Source organism: Odocoileus virginianus, chromosome 26, assembly GCF_023699985.2.
Source record: "Odocoileus virginianus isolate 20LAN1187 ecotype Illinois chromosome 26, Ovbor_1.2, whole genome shotgun sequence".
Lineage (NCBI taxonomy): Eukaryota > Metazoa > Chordata > Mammalia > Artiodactyla > Cervidae > Odocoileus > Odocoileus virginianus.
In genome coordinates this window covers 1181741-1207976 of record NC_069699.1, presented here as the reverse complement: position 1 = coordinate 1207976, position 26236 = coordinate 1181741, and the positions used below count along the sequence as shown (strand labels likewise).

The window sequence follows — 26236 nt, the reverse complement described above, 5'->3', positions numbered from 1 at the left end:
CTAATGAGGAATTTTAATTCTAGAAACCCAGTTCTGTGCTGTGTTGATGTTATGATGGCGCATCCCCGGTGATGAGGGCAGAAGGGGGTGACAGGAGGATGAGCGGGTTGATAAGACAACACCAACTCGGTGGACGCAAGTCTGAGCAAAGTCCCCTGTGGGAAGACGGACGTGGCTACAGTTCACAGGGTCATGAGGAGTTGGACATGACTTAGCGGCTGAACCACTGGCCCCACCCAGGCGGCTCGGTGGTCAAGAATCCACCTGCCCACGCAGGCAGGATCCACAGGAGACGGGGGTTCGATCCCTAATGCTAAGGATGACTTCATCTGGAAATTCCTCTGTATTTCAGGGTGACAGTATTAAGAATATTAGTAGTAACTGTCTCAGTTCCTTCATCTTTTGCCTGAGATAAAGCATTTGATGTTAGAAGGCTTTTATCCTTTTTGACAATTTCAAACACCTTGGACTTAAAAAGAATATTTCAGATCTCTTATACATTAACTGAATAGCATCCATATATAAACAGTGTTCACCATTCACCAGATATTTCTATTATCTTCCTCACTTATTCAGGCTTGTCTGTGATTAATGGAGTTGGTGTCAGATGCTGGAATTTATTCTGACCAATGAACACAGCTGACTCAGGGGAGTATGATCTCCTGCCAAGTAATAGAACAAAACCCAATATGCATAAAACAAATACGAGGCTTCAGCTGAGGGAAGCAACTACCTGTGTAATAACAAAGCAGCAAAAACTCTCATGTGGCTGCATAGGCTGTGCATTGTATCTAATCTCTCAGGGTAGCTTATTGGTTTGCCTTTTTCAAAAACAAGATTGGAAATTTTTCTTAAAATGAGTCATATGACATAATGGCTTGATTAATGTTTTGAACAATGCCAAGACATTGTTTACTTAAACTATTTTTGTTTGAAGTGGATGTGAAATACTGTCCTTGCCTAAATATTTCAGGGTCAGGTGCTAATTATTAGTTAAGACATCTTGTTAAATCAACTTTCGAAGAGACAGTGCTTTTGCATCTGAACACTAAGGTAGCAATCAAACAGGTATGCTAGAAAATCAGTGGCTGATTTTCCTGACAGTTCAAAGTGCTAAACAAATGTAAAACTGTAGGAAAAATTAACCCCCCAACATTTCCCCAAATGTACCCTTTATGATCGTTTCTGTTAATGGTAAGATTCAAAGAGAAATGAGAGAATGGCCCATCTGTAGCTTATTTGAAATGGAAAATTTTGTTGACTTATGTCCCACTAGCTGGAACTTACTCCAAAGTAGTGGTCCCCAATATTTTTGGCACCAGGGACCGGTTTCATAGAAGCCAGTGTTTCCATGAATAGGGTTGGGGGATGGTCAGGATGATTCAAGTGCATCACGTTTATTGTACATTTTATTTATTTATACTATTACATCACTCCACCTCAGATCATCAGGCATTAGATCCCAGAGGCTGGGGACCCCTGCTCCAAAAGACTCACTTGAGAATTTCTTTCATCTCCAGGTGTTTTTCTTCTTCCCATTTTTAAAGTCTTTAATTTGTTAACAATATCATTTATGTCTTGGTTTTTTCAGCCTCGAAGCATACTGGATCCCAGCTCCTGCCTTGGAAGGCAGTCTTAACCTTTGCACCACCAGGGAAGTCCTTAGTCTCCAGGTTTTTATAAGGATAACCCAGTTTAGCACTTCCATAATTCAAGAGTGAAAAGAACATTGATAACCAAAAAAGGCTCTTGATCCCTTCATTACCTAAAACAGAAGTTACATCTTCTCTAAAAGGAAACTGAAGTTCTGCTGGAAAGGAACCTAATTTGTAAGCAGAGCAGGGATGTGACTCCCTGCAAACCAAGAACTGGAGCAGAGGGGGAGAGTTCAGACTTCAACCACTGAAGGGCTGAGTCCTGGGGAACCGAGCAGAAGCGCCTTCTGCAGAAGGCAGCTCGCACAGGGCAGAAGGCGGGGCACGGGAGAACCAGAGTCAGGGCGCATGCGCTGCGGGCCGAGGCGGGGGGGCCAGCGGGAGGGGCGCCAGTGGATGGGAACCACCGGGGACGTGTTTACACTCTCTAAGCTATTCTGTCCAGTAGCTGTGAGGAAGTGACATCTGCACAGATGAACTGTCCACATAAGAATGAAGCTGGCCCCTCTGACTGTAATTAAAATTACGAAATAGCCACAGGTTGTGTGTAGCTTTTCAAAGTATTTTTCCCTTTCTTCATTTAAGTCAGTAGACTGCACAACAGAAAAAGGGCCCCAGGGGAGCATGGGCTTGCTTACCCCCACACCGTGCTGTCTGCTGCCGTGGTCTCCCGCCTTTTGATCTGTGCACAAGTGCTGCAGCACCTACCCGTGTGGGTGAGTTCCTTTCTTTCTGAGGTCCCCAAAACACTTAAGAGACTCCTGCACCTTACCTGATAAAGGTGCTGGTGCTGGGCACCGAAGAGTTTCCAATTTCTAGAGGGACCAAGTAGAAAAGGAAAATGTCTCAATTCTACTTAACAAAAGTGTAATTTACCAAGTTGCTATAAGTGGTAATTAGCTTGAGGGGAAAAGTTTCCTTATATCTGGAAAATACAGATTGCAAACCAGATATTTTAGCCAAAAGCCAAAAAGATTATAATCTTGTCTATCAGTTCATTCTGTTTCATAGGACTGGGGCCTAAGTTAAATCTTGTCCTAGTAGGCAGGAATTTCTATTTGTGATTTTAATAAAAAACATCTATTTCTGTTTTATTGACTATGCCAAAGCCTTTGACTGTGTGGATCACAATAAACTGTGGAAAATTCTGAAAGAGAGGAATACCAGATCACCTGACCCACCTCTTGAGAAACCTGTATGCAGGTCAGGAAGCAACAGTTAGAACTGGACATGGAACAACAGACTGGTTCCATATAGGAAAAGGCTGTATATTGTCACCCTGCCTATTTAACTTCTATGCAGAGTACATCATGAGAAACGCTGGGCTGGAAGAAGCACAAGCTGGAATCAAGACTGCCGGAAGAAATATCAATAACCTCAGATACGCAGACAACACCATCCTTATGGCAGAAGGTGAAGAGGAACTAAGAAGCCTCTTGATGAAAGTGAAAGAGGAAAGTGAAAAAGTTGCTTAAAGCTCTACATTCAGAAAACAGATCATGGCATCTGGTCCCATCACTTCATGGGAAAAAGATGGGGAAACACTGGAAGCAGTGTCAGACTTTATTTTTGGGGGCTCCAAAATCACTGTAGATGGTGACTGCAGCCATGAAATTAAAAGATGCTTACTCCTTGGAAGGAACGTTATGACCCAACCTAGATAGCATATTACAAAGCAGAGACATTACTTTGCCAACAAAGGTCCGTCTAGTCAAGGCTATGGTCTTTCCAGTGGTCATGTATGGATGTGAGAGTTGGACTGTGAAGACAGCTGTGAAGACAGCTGAGCACCAAAGAATTGATGCTTTTGAACTATGTGGTGTTGGAGAAGACTCTTCAGAGTCCCTTGGACTGCAGGAGATCCAACCAGTCCATCCTAAAGGAGATCAGTCCTGGGTGTTCATTGGAAGGACTGATGCTGAAGCTGAAAGTCCAATACTTTGGCCACCTCATGAGAAGAGTTGACTCACTGGAAAAGACCCTGATGCTGGGAGGGATTGGGGGCAGGAGGAGAAGGGGACAACAGAGGATGAGACGGCTGAATGGCATCACCGACTCGATGGACATGAGTTTGAGTAAACTCCGGGCACTGGTGATGGACAGGGAGGCCTGGCATGCTGCGATTCAGGGGGTTGCAAAGAGTCAGACACGACTGAGCAACTGAACTGAACTGAACTGATGTAAATACATATATATACATATATGTAAATACATATAAAGTACCTGGAAACTAGTTGCAGTGGCTGTGGTGAAGAGCTAACAGTCTGTATGGAAAAAAGAGCAACTTTTAATATAAAAGTTCAGCCTGCAACCAAATTACTGCATTGGGACAGAAAATTTTTACACTTATTACTATGTTACAAAATGGTCATTGATCCTTATAAAGAAGACTTTTAAAAACATTAAAATATTTCCAGTGGCAGAATTAACAGGTCATGGAGTGTTAATACACTTTAGGAAATTTCCTATTGAAGATGTAAGCAGGGACTTCCCTGCTGGCCCACTGGTTAGAACCCTCCCTGCCTGGGACAGGGGTATGATGCCTGCTCAGGGTACTAGGATCCCACACGGCACAGGGCAACTCAGCCTGAGTACGGCAGCTGCTGAGCCCAGGCACCACTACTAGACAGCGTGTGCCACAATGGAAGGGCCCACACTGCAACTGAGACCTGATGCAGCCAAGTAAATTTTAAAAAAAAAAAGTAAGTAAAACTAACTGATGTATAAGCACTTGTCTATGTTTCCAAATAAGCCTTCACTACTGACAGGCACTGAAGCGCACTTACCTCGCCTGAGACACTGTGCTGCATACTCCACTTCCTGCAACACACAGTTAGTCCCCACATCCACAGTCTCTGTAACTATGGAGACCACTCACATCCACAGCTGCTTAGTTATTAATGAAACGGTCAAGCCAGGCTCATGACCACCCTGCGACACTGCGCAGTTACTAACTCCTCTGCAGACTGTCCACTCCTGCTCCCAACCTTTGCTCACTTCTGGCTCCATGATTAGTCCATATATTGACAGATAATATTCGTGTGGCAACCTAAAATTCAGTGTCACTGTTAGAGAACTATAGTTGTGAGACCATCTATTTAAAATCCATTATGACCAGGCAAACAATGTCCCAGTTCCCTGCTTACTCTTATCAGTCAATAACTTGGAGGTTAAAAAAAAATCTTTATTTCAAATAAAGTTATTTCCATAATTAAGGATAAAGGAAACACACTTCCCTGAGTCCATTATTTCAGGTAACTGATTTCCATGAGCATCATCTTGAATATTTGCCTACATACTTGTGGGAAGCTTCTGTAGCCTTTTCTTGGTAGGAATTCCAGTTCTTCTGAATTCCTCCCTTTCCTTCAGGTATTCCATTTTGCATTCTTCATAAAAGGCTGGATCTTTATAGCTTCGAGAAGGAAAACAAAAATGTTTTAAAGCAAATCATTTTGCAAGCATGTAATAAAAGCCTGATTTAATAATAAATTCAGACATCCAGTTCATCAAGCACAATCTTTACAAGTAGGTTTTTTAGGAATAGTCATAAATTCATTATAAAGATGAGGCTACCAAATGAAAGGAAAAAACAAAAAACCTTAACAGTTCTTTCTTGAATAGCAATGTCCCAGGATAGGGCAGTGGGGAGCAGGGCCACGTCCTCAGGGGCCAGTGTGAGCAAACGTCACAATGACATGCACACAGCACGCGTGTGGCCCACGGCACCAGGGAGAGACGGGGTGAAGAGGAGAATGGGGAGCTGGCGGGGAGACGTGTGAGCTGCATTTTGGAGGACCAACAAATCCCCATAGAAGGCCCACGAGGAAGAACCCACAGATGAGGGAAACTGAGCTATGTGGAGAACTACATGTAGCTGGTACCACGACAGCAGGTCATGGGCTGGAGAAAGGGCCTGAGATGCAGCTGGAAAGGCCAGGGCCACATCATGGCATCCATTCCTGCCTCATGAGAGGCCCAATCTGCCCTAGACGGGCACTGTTAACAGAGTGGCTGGGAGATCAGCTCAGGGCCTTGGATGAATCTCACCGTGTGGAGTGTGTGTGGCCTGTGGAGCACACACAGGCCAAGGGGGGCCAGGGGACAGCAAGGTTAGAGGCCGAACGCCCAATAAATAAACTACTACAATAATCCAGACAGGAAATGACAAGGCCTTATGATCTAAAGAAGTCAGCTTTCTGGTGAAAAGGATGCAGTGCAGCTGGGAGAGACTGGGGAAATGCAATCAGGAAGATCCTGGATCCTAGATGATCAGAATTGACAAGGAGCTGAGTTCAGTATGGGACCTGCAGGAGGAAGCAGAGAAATGCCATGAGCCCCAGGAAGCACTGAATTCCACGGGTGCAGACTGAGCTTTCTCAGATCAAAGATGGAGAGGAGAACCCAGGCAAGTAGCTTTCAGGAAGAGGTTAAGGAGGAAAAGGTGAAGAAGTAGGCAGAGACGGTGGGGAGACAGGGTGAAAGGGGGTCTAGTAACAGAAAGAATGTAAAAGACACTTGGTGGAACCTTTAGAAACACAGTTCCAGGGGTGAGGGCAGAAGCCAGACATGGTCACTGAGGGATGAGTGAGATGAGACAGGGAGAAATAAAAGAACAGAAAGCATCAATGCCTCCTGTGTCACTGGGCAGAGATGCAAGAGGGTAGTAGGTCCACCCACAAAATGTCCACAGTAGATACAACAAAGCCACCTCTTGTGCAAAGATGAAGAAACAGTATTTCTTCAAGTATGTTGAGACTTGTAGTGCTAGTGCTAAGTCGTTTTAATCGTATCTGACTCTCGGTGACCCTATGGACCACAGCCTTCCAGGCTCCTCTGTCCAAGGGATTCTCCAGGCAAGAACACTGGAGTGGGTTGCCATTTCCTCCTCCAGGGTATCTTTCTGACCCAGGGGTCAGACCCGCATCTCACTGGCAGACGGGTTCTTTCCCACTGAGCCACCTGGTGGAGGCTGGTGCTGAAGCAGAATTCTTCCTCAGCAGCTCTCACTCCCTTCCCACAGTGTCCATCCCTCCCCTCGGTCTCCCCGCGGCTCCTCTCTCTTCTCAGCAGCGGGAGCCTCCCCCAAACCCCCAGCCCCCCGGAGGGTCTAGGACCTCTCTTCCCCTCTCAAGGGCTAGAGATGGCGGGATACTCCAATGATTAATGCTCACATGACAGAAGCTGAAAATAACACAGACGAACTTTTAACAAGAGCCAGCATCTACCGAGCACCTGGTATCAGGACCCTCTACATGCCCAGCGCTGGAGAGATGTGTTCCCACGCGTGGAATAATCACCCTGCTGGACAGCGAGGGCCTGCCCAGGGCCCGGGAGAGCTAAACCCGGGGGGCCCGGGGACCAGCCTGCCGCCCTGCCCCCAGTCCTGCTCCCAGCTTCAGGGCCGCGCTGTCCCAACTAAGAGTAACAGGCACAATGCAGACAGAAACTGAGGTGTCAGAAGCCACTAATCAGGCGCACAGGGAATTCAACAAATCCAGTCACACAGAGGCAAGAGGTCCATATTCATCCAGGATCTCCTGGGAGCTCCAGGGACCAGAACTCTTATTTCTCTAGTTACATGCTCAGGGCAGGTCTGGGCTCACAAGAAAGAGCAGCTGTTAGAATTGTTTTTATTTATTATTAACTTGAGAAAAGACGTGGACTTGTAGTGTGTTTCCTTATTTATAAATGCAGACAATCAGTATTCCAAAAGAAGGTGTAAATCCATGTGTCCATTATTTGTTATCAAAAAAGAAAACACTTTAAGATCCTGATAATCACCACTTTCTTTTTATGTAATCATCTAAGAAGTAGCTAACATAGATGCTGGCAGGCCAGGCGAGCGGAGTACAGAAGGTACTGATCTGATCTGACCTCACAGTTGTCTGGTGTCACAGACAACTGTCAGCTACCTACTCACGAAAGCACTGCATCCGCCACGCTACCTGTCAGTAATGTGAGTGATGATGAAATCTGGGGAGATGAGCAGAAAGCACCTGCATTCAAAGAACTCCACACATTTTTACTTTAAGACTCAACAAACTACAATGAAGTATCAGTGAACACATTTAAGAACTATTTTTTAAAGTAATTTAACTTCAGAAATCTAAATATACCTTTGTTTCCTTCATTTGATTTATTACAACTCTCCTAGAAGTTAAATTATATTCATCCAAAAGATCCTAAGGCTGGTAAAATTACCTTTTCATTAAAGGATGAACATAAGCATAATATATTCGATAGATCAACCAGTTCATGAAAAGGCATTTTATTAAATCCTATGAAAAATCATGTATTTTTGTGGCTGACCTAATATTTAAATCAGATAAAATGCTGACAAACACACATAACTTGAAAAGACCCTTCATAAATATGTTGTATCACTTGTCTTAGAAGCATTAAAATTTTTAATTTTAAAATTAAAATTAAAATTTTAGACTCAGCCAACAATATGATGAATCTGGTGGGGGAGAAATACAGAATATATGACATGTAGTGAGTTAAATAACACACTCTTACCTCCCACACATTACACACACATACACGCAGGAACACAAATACCACGGTAACTACTTACTAAGAGGTGAGACAGTCTTTCAGTGCAGAGTTTTCCTTCCGGCATTTTACTACCATAAGGACTCCAGAGTCCTTGCAACACTTAGTGAAATCTGAAATAAAAAATTTGGAAGAGAAAAGATGATCTGTAATTACATCTCTATAATTTTAAACAGCTCTAAAATCTTCGTTCATGTAACATCTATGGCCTAGACTGTGCTTGTCCACAAAGACGTGAACGTGAATAAAAGGTGGTGGATCTGAAAGGAGGGACGGGACCCCTGAGGTAAAGAAGGAGTTGGCTTCATAGTGACACGTGGAATGCAGAGACGAAGCAGGATTTCTAACTCAGACATAACTTCATTTTACTGCTTTGCAGAGACGGCATTTTTCACAAATGGAAGGTTTGCAGCACCCTCCACCAAGCAAGTCTACCGGCATCATTTTTCCAGCAGCATTTGTTCACTTCATGTCTCTGCATCATATGCTGGCAATTCTTGCAGTGTTTTAAACTCCTTCAGTATTATACTTGTCATGGTGGCCTGTGGTCAGTGACCTCTGATGTGCCTACTGTAACTGCAGACGCGGAGAAAACAGCAGGAGAGCTAGAGTTAGAAGTGGGGCTGAAAGATGGGATGGACTGCTCCGCCTCCGGATCACACCTGACCCGAGAAGCTGCTTCTTAAGAATGAACAAAGACGGCGGTGTCCTGAAATGGAGTCTATTCCTGGTGAGGATGCTATCAACCCTGCTGAAATGACAACAGAGTGTTTCTGCTGAAATGACAACAGAGTGTCTAGAATATTACATAAACTTAGTTGATAAAGCAGCAGCAGCAGGGTTTGAGAGGACTGACTCCAATTTTGAAAGTTCTCCAACTGAATCAAATGCCACCAACTGGCACACTGCAGGCAGAAGAGAAATCATTCCTAAAAGGAGGAGTCCTATGCAGCAAACTTTATTATTGCTGTCTTATTCTAAGAAACCCACCTCAACCTTCAGCAACCCCACCCTGGTCAGTCAGCAGCCACCAACATCAAGGCAAGACCCTCTTTCTGCAAAAAGATTACAAGTCACTCAAGGATCAGGGCTCAGAGGAGCGTTAGCATTTTTCAGCAATAAAGTATCCTCACTGAAGGCATGTACAGAGTTTTTTAGACGTAATGCTGCTGCACACTTCGTAGACTACAATGCAGTGTGGGTGTAACTTTTATATGCGCCAGGAAGCCAAAGACGGCATGACTCGCTCTGCTGTGATACTGAGTGTTTGCACTGGTCTGGAAACAAACCCACAGCATGTCCAAGGTCTGTCTACAGAGAGGAAGCATGTACTCCACGGACGGACAAGGTCCCGCTGTGCAACACAGGCAGCTATGGTCAATGTCCTGTGACAAACCATCATGAAAAGAGTATTTTAAAAGGATACACGCACATATACACACACATACACACACGTGTGTGTGTGCTCAGTCACTTCAGTCGTGTCTGACTCTTTGCAACCCCATGGACTGTAGCCCGCCAGGCTCCTCTGCCCCTGGGATTCTCCAGGCAAGAATACTGAAGTGGGTTGCCATACCCTCCTCCAGGGGATCTTCCCGACCCAGGGATCGAACACACGTCTCCTGTGTCTCTTGCATTGCAGGCAGGTTCTTCACCACTGAGCCACCAGGGAAACTCATAAACATACACACACACACACACACACACACACATACACACAAACACACATATATATACACCCATAAACTTATATATATATAAAACGGAGTCACTTCATTGTACAGCAGAAATTAACACACTATAAATCAACTATACTCCCAATTTTTTGTTTTTTTAATAAAGGAGTATATTGCAGAAGAAATGTGCAGGAAGACTAAAGGGGTTGTATCAGACACCAGCCCTCCTGGGGCTGAGTTTCTATGACTTCTGATGGCATCCTTCAACCCCTTCAGACAACCTGCCATGGTCCTTTACTTTGATCCCAGGGCTCCCATCCCATTCCCGAGTAACTCTGAAGTGCCCCAGAATCCAAATGGCTTTCTATCACATTTCCATTCTGGCAGTTTGCCCTTCAAATCATACTGGCCCCCTCAGGAGCCTGCCTTCTCAGGAACCCCAACCCAGAGAACCCTGGTGCCGGAGTCCAGCCACAGCGGGCCTGCTGCTCAAGCCAGTCTGCGCTGGGAGGGACCAGCTTGCCCCTCAGCCCCTCCTGGAGACAGGGTGCGGGGCGCCCCTGCTCTAGCAGCGACTCTCCCCAGCTGTCTCCGTCTCTCCCCTCCCGGGTGGTCTCTAGTCCCAGCCTCGGCCACCTCCCGGCTGTAACCAGCCACGTCCATGTCAGACTTTAAAGTACGACACCAAGAAGCTTGTATCATCATTTAGTATCGAATTATCAGGATTCTCTTCTTACCCTCCGAGCTACTAAGGAATATGATTTACAATCATCTTAAGACAAGCAGGTAACTTCAGGAGTCCCCATGAAGACATGTAACGTGTAACCAAAGGGGCTTTAAACCACAGGCAAACTGAAAACGACTGAGATTTGTAAACGCACGAGAACTTCGAGGGGCTCTGCCGGACCCAGAGGCCTAGGGCGCGGACGGCTGTCTGTCTGCAGCATCAGCGCAGTCTGTGGGGTGCGGCGGGCGGAAACCAGGCCTGCAGGTGCGGGAGGGGCCTTCAGGGCATGTCTGGTCACAGCCGCGGGGCAGGGGTGCTCCAGTGCAGGTCACAGGCTCCGGGAACTGGCTCACCAGGCTCAGGACTGCCGCCGTTCACTCTGCGTCCTGAACTGAACCAGGCGTCCGTCACACTCACCAACGCGCGCTCTTGTGGCCTCTGCGCCAACGAGCTGGGCATGTGGCTGAATCAGGGCGAAGGGGCCCTCCTGTGTCCTCTGCAACCCAACAAGGCAAAGCAGAGGCTTCCTGGTGACTCAGGGGAAAAGAAACCGGCCTGCCAGGGCAGGAGGCACGGCTTCGATGCTTGAGCCGGGAGGACCTCACATGCATGACTAAGCCTTGTGCAACACGACTCCGGGGCCTGTGCTCTAGAGCCTGGAGCCACCGCTACCGAAGCCCGTGCGCCCTAGAGCCCGTGCTCCGCAACAAGAGAGGCCACCGCAGTGAGAAGCCTGCGACTAGAGAGGAGCCCCGCTCTCCACAGCAACAAAGGCCCAGCAGGCCAAAGAGAAATAAGCAAAATTGGGTTTTTTTTAAAGGGAAAAAAAAAAACATTTCTTTTTTAAAGAAAAGGCAAAGTAAATGCAAGATCAGTTCATTCTCATTGGAGGTCCTGAAGGGAGGCAGCAAGCCCATGAAAGTCCACCAACCTGCACTCTGGAAGTCATGAGCATCCTTACACATTAACTGCTCTCCACACAGCCTGATGGTAAGACCTGCCTTTCCATAGGCAAGGGTTATGATCCTAAGCAAGAATTAAAGCATGAGCTACCCTCAAAAGGAGTGTGAACACAAAATTGATCCAGAGGTGATGAATGTTCAGCGATGGTGACGGGCCATGGGTTTGCTCCTCGCAGCCCACTGTCACTCGGGGACCTGGGCTGGCTCACTCAGACGATGGAGTCCACAGTCCCTCGTAAACGTGTGGGAGTTGGCCAAACCCCAGTCCCTTTCCAGAAAACATGAATGCAAGGGCTCTTACCAACAGTATACTTTCTGAATTTAACACTCAGTACTCTGACACTTGACAAATCCACAACCGAATGCTCAGGCACTGACTTATGTTAAGATCTGTTTTCCCTAACGTGACTCAAAATGTCCTCAAGTAGGGAAGTGGCTCCAGATAGCATGTGTGTGTTCTGACGGCCATAAAGGCACAGTCTCTGCATTTTCACACTTGTCCAGATCTCTTCAGGAGTAACTGTGACTGGCCCGAAGCCTCAAGCTGTTTATAAGGTTTCTGTCACTTGTTTAGCAACAAGATTTTAATGAGGATCCTTCTTTCAAACCACATTAGCAAACATTCATATGATGGTGATGTCGCTACAATGGTATTCTGAAACAGCCCAATTTAAATCACTTCTGTCTCTCAATAATAAGTGTTAAAGTGTTTGTACACCTGTAAATAAATATTCACCTTTAACCACTACAAAAATGAACTGTCATTCACTTACATATACCTTAATGTAATGCAAATAAATATCAGTAAAGAGTGAGAGTAGAGAGATGATTAAAAGTTATTCCAAACTTTAAAGAAGTTTAGGCTTAAAAACAGCATTCAAGACTTTTTTTCTTTAAAATGTCAAGAACATGAAATCCTTACTTTGTAAACCCTCCTTTTTCTGAAAGAAACCACTGAATATCATATAAAATAAACTATAGGTAAACATATTGTGTGAGCATGATAAAATCTGCATCAAGTGAAGCTAGGGAAAACAGAGATAAAGTCTTCTCCCAACTTTAGTCTAAGATAATGGGCAAAATAATCATACTGTAATTAAGTTCAAGAATACATACTTTCCAGTTTATATAAGAAACGACTTAGGGAAACTCCAGATAAAAGCAGTAAGAGAAAGCAATGGTTTGGAATTCATTGCTTTTCACTCATTTAATTTATGAACTTTGGAATGTATCTTAATATTGAAATAACCACCATAACTAAGTTTCCTAATTAAGCCAAAGATGAGCAGCAAAGTGTGCGTGGGAGCAGGGAGACTGACCTCCCACACGTCATCAGTGTCAAGCGGCACACAGTTCTGCAGACACAGTCATCCAGTCATCCAGGTAGGACTACAGCATTCAGTGAGAGACAGCAATTTAAAAACATACCAGATTAAAAGAAATAATTCCAATGTTTCACATTTCTGACCAGAACCACTCCTTTTATAATTCCAACAATTTATATTTTCTAAACAATCCTGAGCTTATGAATTTTTACACAGCTATCTTTAGACATAGCACTTATTTCTAACTTTCTAGTACTTTTATCTCCTCAATCAGGGAAGTACTTAATAAAGTACCTATTTTGTTTCCAGCATTATAAAAAGTAGAGCTGTATTTAGGTACCAATGTAATTTAGAATTTTTAACATGTAAGTTCTGTGTAATATTTCTGTGACTAAACCACCATCTTGATAGTCTCACTTTTAAATCTGGAACTTCAATTTAATCGAAAAGAAAACATTTAGGAGGTCTTGCTTACTGAAGAACTGTAGCAAGCAGATTTTTAAATCACCCTCAATTCAAAACATTTCATCAACTGCATAACAGGAAACCTTAAGCATAAAACTGCTTCCTTATAGAGAACTTGATAAAAATAAAAACAGAAATGCACTTGAAATGATGGATAAATGATCTGCCAGCAAACATTCTGACAACAACAAAATTTCAGAGACAATTTTTCAAGAGATCCGTAAAATTAATCACTCAATGGAAAACATAACACGTAGAAGCCACCTCATCTTTCACGAGGCTCAGTCACCAGAAGTGACTTCTTAACTGCACTCACGCCTTCAAAATGTTTCCATTTCCAAAGGTGAGCTGAAAACACTGCAGAAGGGGAAATCACCAAATCATGCCATCGTTTAGGAGAGGATCCAGCTGCAAATACTTCATTTATGTGTTTCTTGTTTAGTTTTTTACTTTATATTGGCATATAGTCGATGAATAGCGTTGTGTTAGTTTCATGTGTGCGGCAGAGTGAGTCAGTCATCTGCATACTCTACCCACTCACTCTCTTTTTCAGATTCTTTTCCCACACAGATCACTACAGCGTATTGCGAAGAGTTCCCTGTGCTACACAGTAGGTCCTTTTTAATTATCTATTTTATATACTGTAGTATGTATATGTTAATCTCATATCATTTATTTCTTAAATTATCAGAATAGAATGAAAATGAAAAAAGTCACTTACATTCCTGCCTCATAATAGTAACAACGATAGCTAACACTTCTGTTTCCTGTGTACCAGGCACTAGCCAACGAGTTAGGACAGGCTTTCACAGGCCTTAGCTGATTACTCTAAAGCTCTGTTTCCATGTATTCTTTCAGTACTTGAAAGCAGGCTCACTCACTCCACTTGGGGAGGGGAGGCGAGCGGGACGCGCGTGTGCCAGCTCCGCCGCAGGCAGCTTCGGCGGCGGGCTCTGTCCTGAGGCAGCGGAAGCCCTCGAAGGTTTCGCACAGCAGAGCGGCCGATCAGACTTTCTTCTGCAGAGAACCAGACGAGCTGGAGGGAAGCGGAGGTGGGGATCACAGGGAAACGGGGGAGAACCGAGCACAGTGATCAGACCGAGAGACGGCAAGGGGCGAAAGGCAGGGAGCGGCTCCGGAGAGGCGCGCACTGCTGCCAGGGAACCGTGACGGACACGGGACCCCGCCAAGCCCCAGGGTGACCGGCAGGGAGTCGAGGATGATGCCGACGCCTCCGCTGCGTGCAGCCGGCGCGGTCTGCGGTCTCAGAGAGGGCAGGAAAGGAACGCACGTGATGGGGAAAGATCAGCACGTGTTTCAGACACGCCGGGCTGGGAGGAGCCTGTGACACACCCAAGTGGACTGTCCAGAAAACCCTCGGCTCTATGGGGCTGAGGCAGGTCGAAGACACTGGTGTGGCAGCAGTCACATGAAAAATAAGGAAAAGTAAAGAGGGCCCGGGTAAGCACTGCTGCTGCTGCTGCCAAGTCACGTCAGTCGTGTCCGACTCTGTGCGACCCCAGACGGCAGCCCACCAGGCTTCGCCATCCCCTGGGATTCTCCAGGCAAGAACACTGGAGTGGGTTGCCATTTCCTTCTCCAGGAGATCTTCCCAACCCAAGGATCGAACTCGGGCCTTCCGCATTGAAGGCAGACGCTTTAACCTCTGAGCCACCAGGGAAGCCCGGAATCAGCTAGAAGAATGATGCAACAGTGAAATAAACCACTATTTTATCAGTTTTCTTATTGGATCATCTCGCATATTACATCATCGTTTATCAATACAGAAAAGGAATCTTTTTGATGTTTGCTTTCCTTGAACACAGTTAAGATCTGAGATTTTTTTTTTCACTTCCTTACTATGTTAGGCAGAATATCAGACCCCAAAGATTTCCAAATCCTACTCCCTGAACCCCATGAATGTGTCAGTTTATATGGCTAAGGGCAATTACAGTTACTAATCAGCTGACCTTCAAAGAAGAAGATTATCTTGGATTATCCAGCGGGGCCCAAAGGAATCGCCAGGGTCCTGAGTAAGGGAAGAGGGAGGCAGAGATGGAGAGAGAGACGTGATGATGAGACAGGGGGGAGAGGTCACCTTGGCGGCTTGAACAATGGGAGAGAGGACACTAGACAATAAAACAAATAGGGTGCCTTATAATGGGATATCTGTATCCCCACAAAATCCACGTGTTGAAACCCTACTGCCCCCGCCCCCACCACTAACCTGCCTTGTGATGGTATTAGGAGGTGGGGACTTAGGAGGAATTAGGATGAGACAAGGTCAGGAGGGTGGATCCTCATAAATGGGGCAACACCTTGGTAAGCGTCAGGACAGAGTAGCGTGCTCTCTGCTCCCCACCAGTGAGGTCTGCAGCCCGGAAGAGGAACCAACCAAGCTAGCAGCCTGAGCTAGGGCTTCCAGCATCAAAACCTGTGAGAATGAAGTTTTGTTGTTTATGAATCATCAGTTTGTTATTTTTGTTAAGCAGCTCATGCTAAGATAGGTTTCTAGAAAGCGAAAAAGGCAAAGAAATGGACTCTCTCACTGAGCTTCCAGGAGGGAATGCAGCTCTGCCAACATGTGGATATTAACCCAGAAAGACCTGTCACACCTCTGAGTTACAGACTGTAATGTGACACATCTGTGTTGTTTTATGGCACTAAATGTGTGTAATTTGTGGATAGCAGCCATAATGAACTAACTACACTGCCTGTAGCAGAAGAAGGAAAACTGACAAAAAGATGATTCTCATTTATTAGATGAATCAGAAAATGCATGCTAAGACCCGAAAGCAGAGCTCCAGATTCTGCCGACGACAAAATTAGCTACTATGAACACAACCACCAACTAGTATCTTCAGATGACAGTATCCCAGATGAACTTCTCAAAATTCAGGAACTAAGGAGTAAACAACAAACTCTGCAGGACAAAAAGGGAATAAGGCCTCCTCATCCCATCAGTCGTCTGACAAGAGACACCTGGTCTCCTGTAACAGGAACCGGCACATCCCACGTGGTGGGGACCCACGGTGGTGTTCTCCCATCTTCTATGCTAATGTGTATGTGACCCAAATACTTACGCCTGGCTTATAAACAAAGACAATCACAAGGAAAAAGTATTTATGGGATAAGATCTATAAGTCAAAAAATTAAAATTCTTAAAAATTAAGAAGCAAAAAAGATGACTATCGTCTCTTAAAAAAAAAATAGTAGCCAGCAATGTTTTAAAAGCACTGTATTTTATGAAAGCAGGCACAAGAAGAATCAGGACCGCTGGTGCGGGGGCCGACTGGAGGTGTGCTGGGACCTGGTGCGGCGCTGACGAGACAGGTGTGCTCAGGCTCACAAGGAACAGTTGGTTTCGTTCAGGCAACACTGCCCATTTCAAGTGTAAAACGGTCATAACAGGGAAATAGAGGACAAAAACTGGTACAGCTATATTTAATTATTATTAAAATTTTAAGGTCACTCTTCCTTTGTTCCTTCAAAAATTTTTTGAATGGTTTTTAAATAGAAAAATTAATAAATAAAAGGTATCCACAGATGACTACCTTTTCTAGGACAGTATGAACTAAAGAAGGCATGGTCATGATTGTCAAATGCTAAGATAAAGTCACCTGTTAGTTTTTATGTTAAGACTCTGTGACATTCTGCTGTCTAGGAATATCTTTGATTCACATAAGGTCAGGGAGAGGATTAGAACAAACAAAAATCCTTGCTCCTTATTACAGATGCATTAAACATAGCTTTTATTTCCAGGACACTTATTTCTTTAATCAAGTATTCATTAAATACAAAATATGGTTCCTAACTTCAATGGGCTTATAATATAGTGGCAGATGCATGAAGGAATTCAATAATACCAAGCAATTATCTTCATTTGGTCAGCTTGGGTTTGTAGCCCTCTAAACCCTACACACAAGGCTACCAAGCAAGGTCTGAAACGTGCCCGGTCTGAATCTCCGTGTACTGTGAGTATAAAGGCACACTGGAGGGATTCCCCTGGTGGTACAACATTAAGCTGGTTTGGGGAGCTAAGATGCCACATGCCTTGTGGCCAGACCAAAACATAAAACAGAAGCAATATAACAAATTCAACAGAGACTTCAAAAACATCTTAAAAAACAAAGACAAGACAAACGAATTGTGGGATCTTAGGATGAGAAATGTAACAAACTATCTTTTTCACAGTTTTTATATTGACTGCATGCTAATAAGATAAATGTGCTGTGCTGTGCTTAGTCGCTCGTGTCTGCCTCTGTGACCCCATGGACTGTAGCCCGCCAGGCTCCTCTGTCCATGGGATTCTCCAAGAAAGAATACTGGACTTGGCTGCCACGCCCTCCTCCAGGGGATCTTCCCAGCCCAGGGACTGAACCCAGGTCTCCCGCATAGCAGGCAGATGCTTTACCGTCTGAGCCACCAGGGGAGCCCTAGTAAGATAGATACTATTTATTTAATACATAAATTAAATAAACATAACATTAAAATTAAGCTTACCTTTCAAAACTAATGTCACATTTAAAAACATGTGGCTACTATAGTTTAAGGAGAAGGGAAAGGCTACCCACTCCAGTATTCTGGCCTGGAGAATTCCATGGGTTATATAGTCCATGGGTCGCAAAGAGTCAGACACAACTGAGTGACTTTTACTTTACTACAGTTTAACATTATAAATGTAGCTCATGTCCCTTTCTATGGTCCAGTGAAACTTTCTGTAATGACAGAGGTGTTCTCTGTACTTTCCCATAGTGCCACCATGAGCCATGAATGATGACTGAGCACTCGGAATGTGGCTGAATGCAACTGAGGAACTGAATGTGTCTTTGTAGTTAATTAGGTTAAACAGTGACGCGTCTGCAGCGGCTGCCATATTGAAAGAGGCAGCCCTGAGCACATTTAGTTCCCTGCACTTCAGGTCAGACGGAGACAGGAGGCTGCTGATGAGAACCTCAGATTGCTCATCTCCATGTACTGGAATGAAGTTCAATGGGTACAAACTGTGATTCTGACCAGGAGCCCTTAGCATGTAGCTCTTGGAACAGAGATGATTTCTAACAAAGGCTAATAATACATCAACTGCTCAGCAGGATCTGTATCTCCATTAGAATAAATTACTTTATTTCAGGTGGAGTTTTTGTTTTCCCATTTTCCTATGTGATTTCATAATTTTTTCTTGCAAGGTATTTAAAGATGTTAATAATAACAGCAACAAAATCAAATTAATAATGGCCACAGACATATACTAGGTATTTACTATGTACCAGACACAATGACTTTGTCAACAAAGGGCTGTCTAGTCAAGGCTATGGTTTTTCCAGGGGTCATGTATGGATGTGAGAGTTGTACTGTGAAGAAAGCTGAGCGCCGAAGAATTGATGCTTTTGAACTGTGGTGTTGGAGAAGACTCTTGAGAGTCCCTTGGACTGCAAGGAGATCCAATCAGTCCATCCTAAAGGAGATCAGTCCTGGGTGTTCATTGGAAGGACTGATGCTGAAGCTGAAAGTCCAATACTTTGGCCACCTCATGAGAAGAGTTGACTCATTGGAAAAGACCCTGATGCTGGGAGGGATTGGGGGCAGGAGGAGAAGGGGACAACAGAGGATGGGATGGCTGGATGGCATCACCGACTCAATGGACATGGGTTTGGGTGGACTACGGGAGTTGGTGATGGGCAGGGAGGGCTGGCGTGCTGCAGTTCATCAGGTCGCAAAGAGTCGGACACGACTGAACTGAACTGAGACACAATGAGCACTTCATTAGCTGACTTGAATTTTACAAAAACCTAACAGATAAGCGCTAGCATCATCTTCATTTGCCAGACAAGGACTTGAGCTTTCAGTAGGTGACATCACGTATTTCCAAGATGGACAGTGTGTCGAGGACTAGCCTGGAACCGGACCTTTCAGTTCCTGAAGAAATCCATAACTCCTGTGGATCCCACTGACTCCTCTTCATAGTGAGAACACGGGAGACTCTCCACACGGGGCAGAAGTCCTCGTGGTCACAGCGGAGCCGAGAGCACTGCCCGTCACCACACACAAGGTCACCGCTGGGCCCAGGAAGCTGGTGGGACGGCTCAGTCCTTCCGGTCCCTACCTCTGGGGGAAAAAGCTACAAGCTTAGCGCTCTGATGCTCTGCTCCTGAGCAATCATCTAAAATAAAATGATGCCAGATACCTTGCCCTCTGGCTCCACACCTCCATTTCCAGAATGCCTACAAAATACATTTAAGTATTTAAAATAAGGATTTTACACATTAGAAAGTGACTTTTCCAAGCAGTTTACAAGAAACTGCTAAGTTCTGTGCTTGGGGTCCGAAGAGCTCTCAGAATCGGAAAGGGAGACGTCAGCATAGCCAAGCTGTGGCCAAGGAGAGCACTGGCTCACCCCATCTCCCAGTGAGACGCACACAAGAGAGGCCGCCAGCCTTCCTGAGCAGGAGAGTCCGTGAGAATCACTAGCAGTGAGCGGGGAGGACTTGGAGAGTGACAAAGCCAGAGAAACTCTAAGTGCGTCAATCTGGTTCACGCCACACATTTTGGCCCTCCACCCCCGCCTGAGCCTCTAAAGTTAAAAGGTCTATTCATGAACACACACCCATCAGAGCAACCAACAAAGGCACCATGTTTCTGAACATCCCCTGGTAAGAAGCAGGATCAACACTGTAAATAACACCAGTAACGCAAGCAACAAACCAGCTTGCTGGACTTTCCCATCCTTGCAGGCGGCTTCACAGTCTCTTCTGTGGACAAGGGTGAGCCAGTGGTGACCATTCACCACCATTCACGGAAGGGCCAGCAAAGGACCTTGTTCTCAACTCCTCGGTGGAAACAGCCAGAGAGGAAGGACTCGGACGTCACTAACCCAAACCCTAGACCCTTCCTCAATTCAGAAAGTCCTAATTCACCTCACTGGGCAAACCTTGTGGGAACAGAAAACACCTTACCAAACAAGGGAGCCAGTTCCATTGTGGGGGAGGGGGTGATGTGAGGTGGGGGGTGTTTGTGTATGTAGGTGTGTGTGTGCGGGCGTGCTGAGGGGCGTGGGGGAGGTTTAAGACTGGAAGAAGCCAGAGTTAAGGCTCCTGCCGCCTCCCATCAAACCCCACTGGCAGCAGCAGTCCTACTGTGTCTCCTCCTGGTGAGAACCAGCATGAACATGGCTCCCTCCTCCGTGCCGGAGGTGGTTTCCAGGCTGTGGACAAAACCTGCTCACCCGCTGTCTAATCTGCTGGTCTGTCGACTTTTCTTGTGTATCGAGCACCTTGCTTTGCTCCAGAAGAGGAGTCGGCAGAGCTTGGCATGTCCCTTCAAGGGACAGCATTCGAAAAGACAGTCATGTTCTTCATATCCAAACACAGGGGGACAATTCAAACACACAAATGACTAGGACTGCACCTTTCTTATAACAAAAGTCATTTGTAGAGAATCATTAAGAGAATGGTATATCACGAGCCATTCCTCATCCTGTCTTCTCTTAGCTGATGCAAAGAATATCTTTATGTGAGTAAAAAATAGCCTTGGCACTGTTCAAAGCCACTTACCAGCTTTCTTTTAACCTAACAGAGTCACACCAAGAGCCTGAGTAGAAATACTAAACCACAAAGCTCTATCCGGCCACTAAAGAAAGTGCACAATTGGGGACGATCTCCAAGACTCAAAGTGAAAACAGCAAGGACACACATACACACACACACACACACACACACACACACGTCTATACAGACAACACAGAAGGGCTGGGGGCCAGAAAGGGACGGGTGACAGGCATGGTCTCAGGGGAAAACCTGGAGTCTGGGGGGGAACGGAAGCAGCAGGTTTCTATTGTATGTGGTAGTCTGTCCCTGTGCCAACCTTACAAAATGCAGTTTTAAAAAAGGAAAGTCAATAAAGTAATACCTTTGTGTGGAGGAGGCGAAGAGAGGAGGTCTGGCTCTGATGCAGAGTGAGAGGTCATCTCTCTCTATTTTTTTTTTAAACAATCCTCTTCCATTTCCTCGGAGCTGCCCGAATGTGACAATGGGCGGGGACCTGTCTTTCTTGCAACAGAACACCCCACTCTTCACATTCAATGACACTTCTGCCTGGATGGCTTCATTTCATTAAATGCCGACTGTCCTCAAATAAAAATATGGGCATTCCTTTCACAAATTACAGAGCTGCAGAGATCCTACGATTCTCACCCCACCAATGCCACGTGGAGCCCTAACCCAAGGTAAAAAGACACCATCAAAAGCCACACTCCTGGCTTTCTTTTAATTTAACACGGTCACACCAACTGCCAAAATGGAAGAAACACAACACTGATAACGCGTGCTCCCTTGCTCAGAAACTGGTCCCAATTCTCGGTTTTAAAGAGGAAAAAAAAAAGAGAACAGAAGACATGTGATGTTAAATTTAATTAGACATTTAATAAGTGTAGTGTCCCTAGTTAACAAGGCAAATCCATCCTTTCCGTTCAGGCTGCAGGTTATTTAAAGACTTTACAATTTTACTACTTAAGGGCGAGTCCTATGGAGGTGTTATCTCACCATTTATATTTTCACAACACTTATGATATTGCTATCACACTCTTAAAATAAATAAAAAGCCCATGCCGTGTGGTGGACCAATATAATGCTACATACTCTATTTCTGGAAATAAACATCAAAATCATTCTGTATTGTTCACTTGATTCTTGCAGTGCTGAATATTAGAAAAATAGTAAAACTAATTTTTTTAAGTCCCAGGTATACCTGAAAAACAGGTTTTATCACTTGGTTTTTAAAATTAGGTACTAGAAAATATATCTCTAGAAAATTCTGACCACAGTAGCATTTTATGACAAAATTATTACGCTTTTAATTTTCTATTAAATTGTGGTTTATTAGCTTGCTACTTTAAAGATTAGACTGGGTACGGAATGAATTTAGTGGTGCATTTAATGAGACAAGAAAGATGAACATGAAAAGATGATTTTACATGGTGGCGCATAGGCTGTTTGATAATTCTAACATAGTACAAAAGAAAGCTTCTCTCTAGATTGACCATGGTTCACTTAACATCACTGAATATCTAATACCTCCAACTCAATTAATTCTCACCTGATTAAGATCAGACTGATATTCAAACTAAATCATCTCTCCAGTCAAGTAGAAATCAATATTTCTGATTTTACTTTTAAATTACAATAGAAAATAAAATGCACACGTCTTCAATATGCCAAGAGTAGCTTTTCCATTCTAGTCTACCATGGCAGGGATGACACAGTTGATTAAAGAATTATTCTAATTTGAACACCAATATGTAGTCAGAATCTGATTAATTTGAACACAGAGATGGAATAAAGTAATTAAATATATCTTATACAGGGCAAATAGAAAATCGACATAAAATAAACCTGACTTTTTAAAAACAAACCTTCACTATTTATCAGCTCAAGTAGTTAGCAATGTGCTTTTATTACAGACTGACTGCTCTTGGAGGGTCTTGTTTCAGGCACAGATATTTACAAGGTAGTCAAAGAAAAAAAACAATTCTGTTCAGGTCATCCTCCTTCCATGATCACCACTCCAAAAAGCATGCACACACCTAGAAACAACCAAATGACTGTTAGACTCTTCCAAAAAAAGCTGGACGTACGGAGCAGGGTAAAAACTAGTGAATCCTGAAGTGACAAAAAGCTTACACACTTGTAACCTACACTTCTAAAAAGAACCTGAGACACATCTTCCCCCCTTTCACTCCTAAGCACCCTTCCAATCCAAGACGGAGAAGAGGAAAGTCAAATTATTCATTGGGTCGACTGAACAGAAGTATTGTTTGTCTTGTTAGCAAACTCAACTAACTCACATGAAAATGACAGAAAAATTTCAAATTTTAAACAATACATTGAAGAAAGCAAAATCACTGTTAAATGTACTAATTGTTAGAACTGAAAATAAGAATACAATTTAGAGTATTTAATGCATGCCAAATATTGCTCATTATATATATTATGTATTATATATAATATGTAAAATGTTCTATTGTAAAGATGTATTTTACATAAAATATATGAAGCATTTATTTATTATCTATTATTTTTAAACCTCACAATAGAGGTTATTCCTATATCCTGAATCATTCACAGGTGTTACTTACCTTAGGTGCACCTTTTCTCATGTCTTACCTATTTTTATGCCCCAGAAAAGAATTTGAAGAACCAAAAAATTAAGTAAATTAACCTAGAAATGTAGATTTCCAAACTTCATATCTGATGAGAAACAGCCAAAGAAGTAACTGAGAGACCCGAACTAGGGGCATGAAACCAGAATTTGTTAAGCTATGCCATTCTGCACAAACCTGCAGAATCTGAAGCTACCTATGCGACGTGAAGTTGGGCTACTTGCATGTCATACTCAAAGAGTATTCTTGACTTTCATGGAAGACTCTTCCCAATTGTTCTTGAACCATCTGTTTGATTTTCTTATAACTGAAATGTATTTCAGAGAAATAGCTGTCTACTATAAGCATTATATACATATTATATAGTACACATGTATAAACTAGTATATTTATAATATAAAATATTTCACATGTATACAAGAATCACAGTGCAAGCCCAGAGACTACTGAGCTAGTGCACGTGCCCCCTGTTTAAAGGTGGAGCTGCTGCTTTATCCCTGATACTGTCTGCCTTGCAGGAATGAAAAGAACGTTGCCATATCCAAGGATTCGTGCTTCTTTCTAAGCTGGAATTTTTGTTTTATGTAAAATCTCACAATTTTAAGTAGCTCACTTAGCTCTGTTTCTAGGACAGCATGAAGAGGAAACACGAATACAAAACACCTAGGCCTGTACAGTGGCTTCTGGCTGCAGGCTGACGGTCTGTGTCACCTCTCATGGACAGGTCGGAGTAAGCACGCACATGTGGCAGCCCCCTTGGGTCCTACCAGCACTCACTGGACAACCACTAAAGCAGAAGCCTCCTACAGATGCCGAATTAGCATTGCCGCCCTAGAAGCAGAGGAATGCAATGGAGGTGTTCCCATCTCCAACTCCTCAACCTCCTACTCCACGGGCCTCAGCCTTTTCACAGTCCTACAAGGCTGAGATGGATGGAGAATGCTCCTGGGCATCGAAACGCACTCTTCGCTGAGTGTGCGTTCCCTTCGAGTCTCCACTGGGTGGACACCGCGTGGGCTGCTGAGCCTCGCTGACTTTAGGCTCATCAGCCAAGACGCACCCGAGCACAGAGGGCAGCTTCACCCAGAGGGACGCTACTTCACAATGCAAGTAAGGGAATTCTGCTCCTCCTTTAGCACACTGTGTGTGCTCAGCTGCTCAGTTGTGTCCAACTCTGCGACCCCGCGGGCTGCAGCCCGCCAGGCTCTCTGTCCAGGGGATTCCCCATCAAGAATACTCGAGTGGGCAGCCATTTCCTATTCCAGGGGATCGTGCTGACCCAGCGATCGAATCTGTGTCTCCTGCATCTCCTGCCTTGACAGGTAGATTCTTTACCACTGCACCACTTCATCGCACCCTCTATGACATTATCAGACATTTAGTAACCTAAAAAGTAGTGTGTCTGCTGCCCTCCTGAAGTTTCCCATGGAGCAGCAGAGCAATGACACATAAAACTAAACAGCAATTATGGAAAAACACAACAAACATCCCAAGGCGGCAAATGCCACCAGGGGGGCAAGTGTACAGACTGTAAGGTGCAGGGGTCCACCATGGCCAGAGAGGAAGCAGGACACTGAAAGGACTGCCCCCACGTTTGCAAAGACAGACGCAAGAGTCCCAAGAAATGTAAAACTACACTCTTTACCTTCCTTCTCCTACTAAATTGTCTATTAGTAAGTCTGTGAGTACAACCGCTGAAGTGAATCTAAAATACTTCTAATAATTTTACATTTTCAGAATCCAATATAATACTGTTTGTTATACTCATGCACTGTGGTAAAATTTAACAAGTCAAACACATCAGGCTTGGTCTTAAGAAGCCACTTTACAGAAAACAATGCTAAATAAGAATTTTACTTCTGACCTGTACCTTATTAGTAACTGTCATTAAAATAATAAAAATAAACAATAAAAATTAAGTTAAAATATAAAATATTCTAAGTATAAAAATGAAAAAAGGATTTGGAAATTTTATGTCATAGGAAACAGTAGAAGGTAGAGAAAGTAGCTGTCACAGAGTCATGTTGGTAGATTCCACAAAGAATATTTTTAATTTTAAAACAGAATGTCAACAGGGTTGATTGAAATAAAGAGAAATAAATTAATGCTAAATAATTACTAAGGAAGTTTTGTTTATGGAAATGAATAATTCAGTGTTTTACAAACTAAATTCAAACAGCAGCTGTTTTGCTAACATTAAGCTAAAAAGAGCTTTCTCAAAATGTACAAACTTTAAAACTAAAGAATCATCATATTTTTAAATGTCAGAGTTATTTCCTGGGTCTTCTGGTTCTAGTGTAAAATATTACATGGTTTCAAAGGTAATCAATCAACCATTTAAAGGATTCTCCACATTACATTTTTCATGGGGCATATCTCTCACATTCTAGCTAACTGAATATATGCATAATTCCTGGCCTGTTAAATCCTAGAACAGCTGGGGGAGATAGGAATTCAGATTTCTAACAATCTGTTCCCAATCCACTTGGTCCTGAGTGATTCAGATCTCAAAATTAATCAATGGCTGCTTTTCACTACCCTGCAGTTTCATTTCTGTCTCCCAACTACTGGCTTTCTTCCTCCTTCAAAAAGAAATGAATCCAAATTTTAAAAACACACTTGAGAGGAACCGCACAAATTACAAATTAAGTACATTTTTACTAAATAATGTATCCATAGTTTTTGTAAGAATCAGTTTCTCAAAACAGCAGCTAATAC

General features: G+C 43.8%; 1 protein-coding gene across 5 annotated transcripts in view; it reads right to left on the bottom strand.

The window, feature by feature from the left end:
- Positions 1–4818: 4818 nt before the first annotated feature.
- The window catches only part of CMC1 (C-X9-C motif containing 1), an 81859-nt gene continuing 60441 nt past the window's right edge, over positions 4819–26236 (bottom strand). For 4 of the 5 annotated variants that reach the window (XM_020878340.2, XM_020878338.2, XM_020878339.2 and 1 more), the window contains exons 3-4: positions 8233–8323; positions 4819–5067 (exon numbers count right to left, since the gene is read on the bottom strand). In XM_020878340.2, the coding sequence (XP_020733999.1) occupies positions 4947–5067; positions 8233–8323 (212 nt within the window). In that variant the 3' untranslated portion in view covers positions 4819–4946. Of the gene's footprint in view, positions 5068–8232; positions 8324–21270; positions 21344–26236 lie in introns of those variants that run through there. The other variant, XM_070455281.1, reaches the window with a different exon arrangement.